Below are 10557 nucleotides of genomic sequence, written 5' to 3'. Positions count from 1 at the left end.
TCATATAATACGTTAGACTGCAAAACAATCTTTATTATAAAGTAAGTAGATACTAAGCATCAACAATGCATCAACAGTGAATAATAAAGCAAGGCTAGGAGAGTAGAAATTATTGTGAGCAAGGCAAGCAGGCCCCGCCCAACCACCATGACATCTTTTAATTAGAAATAAAAGTGACAGCTAATTGCGGGCAAAAGTGGTTTCCTAGGGCATAACAGCCCCACCATAAGAATCATTTTCACAGCTGTGTTTGTGTCCCAATACTTCCACAACTTGTATGTTTACACGTGATCTTAATTTTCTTCATTTCTTCCTTCGGATAGGACCAAATTAAACAATCATTACACTTTGTTACGGCTCCTGTGACTTAATTTTGTCCGTCCATAGTTTTTACAGCTAGATATAATCGTAGATTACCTAAACGTCGTATAATTTTTTTAAAAAAATAATAAAGTTTATTATTAAAAATTATATATTTTTTTTTATAAAAAGATTATGTAACGCTTGTACATTTTATAACTGTAAATATCATTTCTCTATTTTAACATTTTATCCGTGGTGAGTATTATAACCCATGATTTCATTCTCCTTATTATTACAAAGAGAGGAAGTATCATTTGAACTATAAGTTGACCGATTGGGAAATTATAAAATTAAATATTCACACAGAATTTATCCTAATTAAAATGCAAAAATAAGATATAGAATTAATTAAACAAGTTGGAACCATTTTTCTAAAGTTTTAGAGGATGTAACTTTTAATATAATTTGGGTCGATGATATGGAATTTTATTACCGAATTGAAAGTATTAAACAACTCGATATGCCTACAAATCCAGCCGCCTTGTGTCATTACTAAAAGCATCCCAATTATTAGTTATAATATAATAAAAAGGAAAAAATTACTTTACCTCCCAAAGTGTACCGTTCTACTTGATTGTCCGGAATTTTTTTTTTTTACTTAGTGATTAAAAAATTAATTTTAAGTGTATTAGTATATTTTTTTTTATTTTTTAAAAATATTTAAATATATTAAAAAAATGTGATTAAAAAAAAAAAACTCAAAAGAAACGTGCAATAAGTAGAGTGGACTATTCTGAACTGATATAATAATGTTCTATTCACAAATGGTTATGATGTAACATAATTTAATTTGTAATAAAAATTTTTAAATTTAAATATTATAAATCAAATAATGTTATATTAATGATGCAGATAGTGGTGTTATTTATACTGACTTAAAAATAGAATGATCTATATATAAATTATTCTTCTATTTTTTTTTTCTCCAAGTCTTTTTGGGATAAACTCTTATTTGCACAACAAGGCTTTTTTTGAACCATAATCTTGTAATTAATGGTGCTTATATTTTTCTTTTAAAGAAAAAAAAAAAAACAGTTCTACTTCGCTGTTAATTAACCATTTACTTCTTTGTCAATTCATATTTTAGCCAAAACGTCAAGTAGAGGCATAAGAGCCTATTTGAAAGTAATGTTACACAATTTTCTCAACCTCTGTATATAATATTGTTTTCAAATTTTTAAATTTTTTTTGAGTTTAATTTTTGTAAACTAATTTAATTTTTTTATTTATTATTTATATATTAAATATTTAATAAAAGAAAAAATAATAAAAATTTTAAAAAATATATAAATAGTAAGAAGTTATGTAGAATTTTTCTTTACAAATGGCAACTAACCCAAAAGCTTCTTAGTCATACTTCTTTGGGGGAAAAGGAGAAAAGTCATATTCAAGCTATCATCACTATTTTTAGGAGCAAAAAAATAGCATGTTTGTTAAAAGAGAGATGATTTATTAGAGTACTAAATGAAATCTCGTCCAAGTCTTAAAAAAAAAAAAAAAAAAATTATTATATAAAAATTTGAAAAACTCACTCTTTTTTTTATTTTTATTTTTATTTTTATTTTTATGGAGCCCACTTTTTTAACAAAATGGTTGTTGTACATTTGAACTTATATCTTGCATTACTATTGTTAAAATTATATGCTATTAGAGCGAAAATTTACATGCAAAGCTTTTGGAAATATGCACGCAATTAAGATTTTATTAGTCGTTGAACTAGAGTTTTGTTACATAATTCGGTGTGCTAAAACACTATTTATGATATAATTCATTCAATAATCAAAATATCAATCATATTTTAAAATCACTAATGTGAAATGTTTTCTTTCACATCAGTTGTGCGTTTAGTGTGTAAAATATAAGAAAATAAATGCATATTTTTTTCTTTAATCACTATTCAAGTAGTACTGTTTAAAAATCTATACATTACACACCATCTACTTAGCATAATTTAATTCAAATTATAACACGTTAATGATATATACACGTGCAAGGCTTTGTCATTCCTAAGCTTCAATTTGAAGGTAATTCATAGAATTATTATTCATTCTCTATTCATATACTAAATAATTATTTATGCATGCTATTTCCTTTAAGGAAAAAACAAAAAGCAGACAAATTCTAAATAATTTATGCTATATACATACATTTTCCCTTTTTTCCTTCCAATTTTGTGTTTCTCCTTTCGAAAAGGTAATAAAGTATTAAAACGACCCTTTTTCTGAGGGGTCTTCTTCTTTTTTGATTGGTGAGACTTGAGAGGATAAAAAAAAAAAAAAAAAAATGGACGAAAAAAATGGAAGTCTCTCAGAAAGTTCTAACGTCCCTTTCTTCACTGCAATACAGAGAAGTATATATACCTGCACGCAATCTCTCTAAGCCCCCCGTCATCAGAAGCCCCATCCCTTCTTCTCTTACCCACCAAACAGCCAGCAGCGCCGCTGCAGACAAAGTTACCATCACCTCGTTCTGAATTCTTTTATGTCGCATTTTACTTGATTTCGTTTTGCTTGCCTTGCGAGATACCGTATTTTTGTGTTTTGGAAGAGTAATTTTGTGTTAAAATCCCCATCACTGTCGTTGCTTGTTTTGCAATAGCCCAAATTGGTGGCCGGTGGGGTGTATTTTAGCTAGCGTATAAGTTGTTGTTTTACGAAGGAAAAAAAGAAACATACTGTTTTTAGATCCTGTTATTTATGTCATAGATATAGACAAATATAAGCTTCTTTCCAGCCTTGCGTATATTATCTCCCGTACTGCATATCTATTGGAGAAGTGGGTTTCTGAAATTTTTACTTTCTGAATGGGAAAGTGGTGTGTTATTGTTTTCCCTCTTCTTCTGTTCTTGTGTCCTCTGTTTCATGGAGGAATAAGTACTGTAGTTGCCAGAGGCCAGGAAGGATCAGAGGAATGGGGATATGTTGAAGTCAGACCCAGTAAGCCAATGACTTATGATTGTGAAACGTTTCATTCATCACAATCTTCTTCTTAGTTTCTCACAAACCAGGTGTTTTTATTTGATTTTGGATTGAGTTATGCAGAAGCCCACATGTTCTGGTGGCTTTACAGAAGTCCCTATAGAGTTGAGGATCCCTCCAAACCATGGCCAATCATTCTTTGGTTGCAGGGTGGACCTGTGAGTATTGGGAACACTGATTTTAGAAATGAATGAATGAATGCCCGTTTCTGCATCCTCATATGTCAATACCCATATATGTGATTATTAATTCACTGTTAATATCAGTATTAACTTGTTCGTTCGTTTGCTTGTTTATTTCTTCAAAACATTAGGGTGCTTCAGGAGTTGGGATTGGCAATTTTGAAGAGGTTGGGCCATTAGATGCAGATTTGAAGCCGCGGAATTCAACATGGTTGCGAAAAGCTGATCTTTTGTTTGTGGTAAGTCTGCCATGATGGGGAACTCGGTCACCAAGTAAAATGGTTTTAGTTTTTATTAATTTAGTTATTATTTCAAACAATTTTGTTTGCTTGGAACGTAGGATAACCCAGTTGGAACCGGATACAGTTTTGTGGAGGATGAAAAGCTGTATGTCAAAACCGATGAAGAGGCAGCAACTGATTTAACCACTTTGTTGGAGAAAGTATTCAATAGAAATGAGAACCTCCAAAAGAGTCCTCTGCACATTGTGGCAGAGTCTTATGGTGGAAAATATGCTGTCACTCTTGCGCTGTCAGCACTAAAAGCCATAGAAGCTGGGAAATTGAAGCTTAAACTGGGAGGTAATATCTCTTTTCAAGCAATCCTTCTCCAATGAGAGAGGAGTAACTTTCATTTACAGCAAAGCCTTATTTTTTTTTTTATCATTTCTTCCTTATGTAGGAGTGCTATTAGGGGACAGCTGGATCTCCCCAGAAGATTATGTGGTACAAACTAGTTTATTTGTCTATTTCACTTGATGACTAATCTTGGGAATCAAACTATGCAAAATGGAACTATATATCAATTTGATAATGCAGTTTGCATGGGGTCCTCTTCTGAAAGATCTATCGCGGCTTGACAATAATGGGTTGCTGCAATCAAACAGGTCTATCTTATACACTTCATAACTAAAATGTAAAAAAAATAAAGCTATCTTGAGGATTGGAAACTTTCAATTAACTAACAAACCCATTTGAGAAAACAGTCTGGCTCAGAAGATCAAGCAGCAAATTGAGCAAGGTCAATATGCTGGTGCAACCACTTCATGGATGGAACTTGAGTCAGTGATTGGCTCCAACAGTGATCATGTGGTATAGTATACTTTTACCTCATACCTTGAATCTTAAATTCAATTGTAGCATAATATTTATGATGTTTGTTACTCTCTATTTTTTTTTTTTGGGGGGGGGGGGGGGATTTGCAGGACTTCTACAATTTTCTATTGGATTCGGGATCATCAGACGCTGTGTCAATGACAGCCATAGAATTGAAAAAAGGGATTGCAGTAAAAAGATATTCGAGATATTTGAGTTCCTTAAGGTCTTCTGCTGGTGGTGGTGGCGGCGATTTGGATAGTTTGCTGAATGGTGCCATTAAAGAGAAGCTTAAGATTCCGGACAATGTAACGTGAGTTTTCTTCCCTCTAGAAGGAGAATATATATATATATATATATATATTCATTTATATAACCCATGAAAGAAGTATGAGTCTTTCCTTTACAGGTGGGGAGGGCAGTCAGATTCTGTTTTCGATAGTCTGGCAGGGGATTTCATGAAACCCAGGATTAGTGAGGTAATTAATAAAGTTGGCTCTGAAGTACCTTTTTTTTGCTCTGAAGCACTTAAATATTTCATATATGCCTTCAAATGGAAAATTCCAAGATATTACAGCTTATGAATTTATCTTTATCTTCATTTACTTAATGTATCAGTTATCTCAGGTAGCATAGCTGGTAGTTAGTTAGTTAGATAGCTCAATTGTATATATAGCCAACTTGTACAGATGATTCATTCATTCAGTTGTACTTCAATCCATAATTCTCATTTCTGTTTCTCTCTGTTTTTCTTGCTTCCCAAACAATCTTGATTTCTTCACAAGAACTTCCTTTCATTAAGATGGTTAAAGTTTTCTGTCTTAGAAGATCTGATATAAGTAACCCAATTCTTTTTCTTTTACAGGTTGATGAGCTCCTTGTTAAAGGAGTGAATGTGACTGTGTACAATGGGCAAGTAAGATTTCCTGTCTTCTTTTTCAACGATGCCTTCTGTCCCCCACACAAAAAGATAATATTAATAATGACAATGAATTCAAAGCACTAGAGAAGGGATTGGATTCGATCAGGACCACTCACTCACAAGATTTTTCTCCCTTGCTATTCAAATCTATGTTGACTATGTGAATCATTTAGTAGTTACTAAACTCAAAACTAGTTGGTTGATTTTTCTGGTTTCTTTTAGATATATAATTAAATTTTCTGATTTTTAATTGCAGCTTGATCTTATTTGTGCCACCAAGGGGACAGAAGCCTGGATTGAGAAGCTCAAGTAACTCTTATCCCCTTTCTTAATTTGTTATCCTTTCCTTTCTTTTCCTGCTATATATCTTGAAGGGGGGTTTTATGTTGTCTTTACTGCTGTATGTGTGTATTAGGTGGGAAGGGCTACAAAAATTCTTGAGCATAGACAGAACCCCTCTCTATTGTGGGGATAAAGAAAGAACAAAGGGTTTCACCAAGTCATACAAAAACCTACACTTCTATTGGATTCTTGGAGCAGGCCACTTTGTAAGTCAAAGTCTTCCACAACTCTCCTCAAGTCTTTTCCTACTTCATCATGCCGTTGATCTACCCCACTAAGAAAATAATCATATAAAATTCATTATAAAATTCAGATTATCTTCCTTTTTTTGGTTGGCACTATCCCATAATTATGATGGAAACATCATATTATTTTAGACCTTCTTCACTTAATTAACTCAGGATTATTAGATTAGGACCAATTTTTTGGAGCAGCACCACCTATCCAGCACACATGACATGCGTTCATTGCCAAACTGTGCTTGTGATAAAATTGAATGTGTTAAGCTAGTTTGGTGCTACAGCTTTAAATTGAAGTAAATTGAGAGTCCTAAGTTGTTGCACTGGTCTCTTTCACATGTTTGATTTTAATGGTGTATGAGTGTCAGGTAGATGTAGTGGAGGAAAACAAGCCTGAATAGCTCCAAAGTCCACGTACGGTCGAAGAAAGCCCCTCTCCATTTTGGTTAAAAAAAAAAAAGAGACAAAACACGTCTGAGCATTCTCAGTCGAGCATTGCTACACAACCCCACCACACTCCACACTTTTTAAAATTTTTTAAATTTTTAATATTTTAAAAAATTTTTTTTTTTTGAGTTTATTCTTTTTAAATTATTTCAAATTTTTTATTTATTATTCATATAATAAATATTTAATAAAAGAAAAAAATAATAAAAATTAAAAATAATGTAGAATGTGGAGTGTTAGGAGGTTGCGAAGATTTTTTATTCTCAGTTACCTTAGCCCGGTAATTGCATGCACGATTGCTGACATGATGTGTAACAGCATGACCTGTCTAACCTCACATGGGTGCAGAAGATGATGGACCAAAAGGGCCACAAATGACAAAATCATTTTGGTCCATCCCACAAACCGCTTTGCGAGTGGCTGCCATTACCCTAAACAAAAAGTTAATGAAGGGAAAGGACCAAAAAAAAAGGGGTAGTTTTATATTTCTAAAGGGAAAATGGGTAGATTATATTTTTCTTGTTTCAGTTGCATGCTGTATACAGACAATTATGTGAGAGTATACACGTCCGGTTCTCTAAATTTTTTCTTAAATTTTAGTTAAAAATGACTCTCCTTATAATTTTATCTTAAATTTTACTCATTTTTAAAAAACTTTCTACATTTCATTCTCTATCATTTCTCTATTCTATTAAAATAATATTCTTCTATTATTTCCTTGTTACTTTTTTCCCTCACTCTCATTTACAAACTTAACTACTTAATATTTTTTCTTATGTTTTGAACTATTATTATAATTAATATTTTAAACAAAAATTTAAATTATTTTTTTATGGGTTTGATAATATTTTTAAAATTATTATTTTTATATTTTAGTAATTATTTAAATTATTTTTAAAATTATAATAAATATGAATATAAAAGAAAATGTAGTTAATTGGAAGAAGAATTTATTTTATTTATTAGATTAAAATATTAATAAAAAATGTTAGTAGTTTTTTGAGTTTTTTTTTTAAATTCTTTCTTATAATTTACGGAAAACAGTGATACGAGGAATGGCATGGCATGGGATGGGATCATGGGATGCTCTGAGGGATGGTAAGGTACTGAGTGTACCGTGTCTGCAAGTTCAGGCAGTAATGGTGCAAGTACTATTTTAGATTAGATAAGAAGTGTCAGCCTTCAGGGGGACTAGAAATCGAAAATCAGAGATTCAGAAAGGCTCATGACTTTCTGAAAACAACGTGACTGAAGAGTTGGTCAGATATCATATATCATATGCTTGCGTTTGATATTCTGATCACTTTTCTAAGGAAGGAACTGTTCACTGATTTTTTGTTTTTTCTTAATTTATTTGCAGGTACCAAATGATCAGCCCTGCGTTGCATTAAATATGGTGGGTGCCATCACCCAGTCCCCAGCGCCCTCTACTTAGAAATCGAAGGGAAAAATGACCTCTAAACAGTTCTTCAATACGCCAACGAGAAAGAGGGTTGATGGGAGATGGTACAGATTATGCAGTGTCAACAAGCATGCCAATAAGAGAGAGAGAGAGGTGCAGTAAATATAATGCAACGATATTCATATATAGTTTCTTCTCTTTCTCTTTTTCTTTTTATTTTCTTTTTCTTTTTTTCTTTTTCTTTTTAAATAAATTAAACTGGAGGGGTAAATTATTGGTGGGGCCCAGACGAACTGTGTAGGACAAGTTGATGGGAATGCTTTTCCACTTCTCGTGGGAAAGAGGAACCAGTTTCGTCAACTCATGCACTGCATGATGGGCACTTCTAGAAATGCTGTATGTGTTCTATTATTGTTTCACAGCTCCATTCATTATCACTGTCTGTCTTTGGCTTTAAGCAACTATTTTACACAAAACACAAAAGTATTTGATTAATCAAATAACATAATTTCTCTCTTAAATATATTTCTAGTTGTTTCTTCTTCTCTTGTCAATTTTGTGTGTATGTGATAGTGTGCGTCTGTTATGTGTCCATATATGGCTTAAGGATTGACATCTTAGAAAACCAGCTTGCTAGGTAGAGGTGCCCCCAAACTTTTATGCACACATCATTTTACTCCTAATCAATGTGAGATCATAACATATCCCCACCCTTCAAGACCGTTGGTCGAGCACTATGGGAGGGTTTCACCAGGTTGGGGCAACATGACCCGTTCCACTGGATCCATAGCTGGCCACTCCACAAGCCTAGCTTGTTAGGCAAGGCAGCATGAGAGCTCACAAAGGGCTCTGATGCCATTTGTTATGTGTCCATATATGGCCAAATGATTCACATTCTAGAAAACCAGCTTGCTAGGTGGAGGTGCCCCCAAACTTATATGCACACATACCATTTGACTCTTAACCAATGTGAGACCATAACATAGTTGTGGGGAGGATGAAAATGTTTGTGATTGAGATTATGGGCTATAATCCTTATGTAAATGGGGAGAGAAAATTTATCATCTCCAACTTGGCTCCTACCTCTTTTGCTTGGGTAATAAAGAGGAGCTAGCTCATTGGCACACCCTTCCCGGCATCCCCACATTGTTTGTTTTATGGCTTTTAGAGCACTCTCATTGGATTAGCTAAAGTTAAAGTACATTTTTTATGAATGCAAGATGAATTTAGCATTTAGCTATTACATTCATATAAGTTTCTACATTGGAATAGCCATTTTTTCATTATATGATAATAAAATAATATAAGATAAATTTAACTTTGACTATTCACATCAAATCTCCAAATTGGATTATCCATTTATTCATTATATAGTAATGAGTAATTAATAATTTTGAAAATTTTTTAATTTTTTTAATTATGAATTTATTTTATTTTATCATATTTTACTATTCATAATATTATATATTAATTAGTAATTGTATTCTAATTATATTTTTTCAATTGTCATTTAAAATGGAGAGAGAAATAATTGATATTAAAAAGAAAGAGAAATAAATAATATAAAAAGGATTTGATGAATGAATAGTGTGTTCCAAATTTAGAAATTAGTTTGAATATTACTGTAGCTATATTTCAAATATTTGGAATATAGCTAATTCAATGTGAGCAATTTATTGACCTAATAGCTAAATTTTCATTGGATTTAGCTTTTAGTTAATCCAATAAGAATGCTCTAAGGCTTTTAGACCTCTTTATTTCTGTTGCTTTGTTACAAATATTTTATTCAAAAACTCTATCCACCATCCCCAAGCGGGATGGCTAAGAATAGAGACGAATTAGTCAAAACAGAAACCCATGATGACTAATGAGTCCCCTTAGTCGTATGCAACCTATGAGCTGTGAGGTGCACAGAGTTAAGGCACGAAGCCGCCTCAGCTCCAACAAGCAATATTTGGCAACGGAAGTCCGACGAAATGAGCTTTTTTCTTCGGCACCCAGATAAGGAATAGGGAAATCCCGTTTTTACCAACCCTGTCGTGAGGGTCCTTCAGCATTGACTGCACCTCAAAGCCCAAAAGCCTTATTTTTTTTCACAATTTTGAATAAGAATAAAGGAGAGCACATATTTGATTAATGTAAGCTTGCCTCCAGTAGAAAGGAGGTGACCCTTCCAGCCATCTTTATCTTTTTTTCGAATCTTGGGAAGGATTAAAAGGAAGGAATTTTTCCATAAAAAAGAGGAGTGCCAAGGTAAGTGGTAGGAAAGTTGCCTTCATTAAAATCGGTAGTAGAAGCAATAATATGTCTTCTAGACATTGTGAATTTGTTATAAACTAAGAATATACTTTTGGAATGGTTGATCTTTTGACCAGAGTCTTTGTAAATAATAGGAATTTCATGAGTGGAAATAGTGTTTTTAGAACTATTGGTGAAAATCAAAAGGTCATTCGCAAAAAAGACATGAGAAAATGGGAGTGCAACCCCTAGGGGCCACATAAGGAGTGACATAACCTTCAGTCATAAGATGGTAAAGACCTCTACTTGGGGGTTATTCACAAAGAATAAAAAGGAGAGGGGATAATAGG

The 10557-nt window shown here is 32.8% G+C and overlaps 1 protein-coding gene across 1 annotated transcript; it reads left to right on the top strand.

Moving 5' to 3' along the window:
- Positions 1-2737: 2737 nt before the first annotated feature.
- LOC109000659 (serine carboxypeptidase-like 51) lies at positions 2738-8490 on the top strand. Its single transcript, XM_018977612.2, has 13 exons — positions 2738-3299; positions 3405-3499; positions 3655-3762; positions 3864-4104; positions 4205-4248; positions 4342-4409; positions 4509-4614; positions 4728-4930; positions 5027-5096; positions 5483-5533; positions 5796-5848; positions 5955-6087; positions 7928-8490. Exons 1-13 carry the CDS (start codon positions 3167-3169, stop codon positions 8000-8002), a joined length of 1380 nt encoding a protein of 459 aa, XP_018833157.1. The 5' UTR covers positions 2738-3166; the 3' UTR covers positions 8003-8490.
- The last annotated feature ends 2067 nt before the right edge of the window (positions 8491-10557 follow it).

Source organism: Juglans regia, chromosome 14, assembly GCF_001411555.2.
Source record: "Juglans regia cultivar Chandler chromosome 14, Walnut 2.0, whole genome shotgun sequence".
In the NCBI taxonomy this organism is placed as follows: domain Eukaryota; kingdom Viridiplantae; phylum Streptophyta; class Magnoliopsida; order Fagales; family Juglandaceae; genus Juglans; species Juglans regia.
The sequence above is the reverse complement of the archived record's forward strand: the minus strand, read 5'-3'. Positions and strand labels throughout refer to the sequence as shown.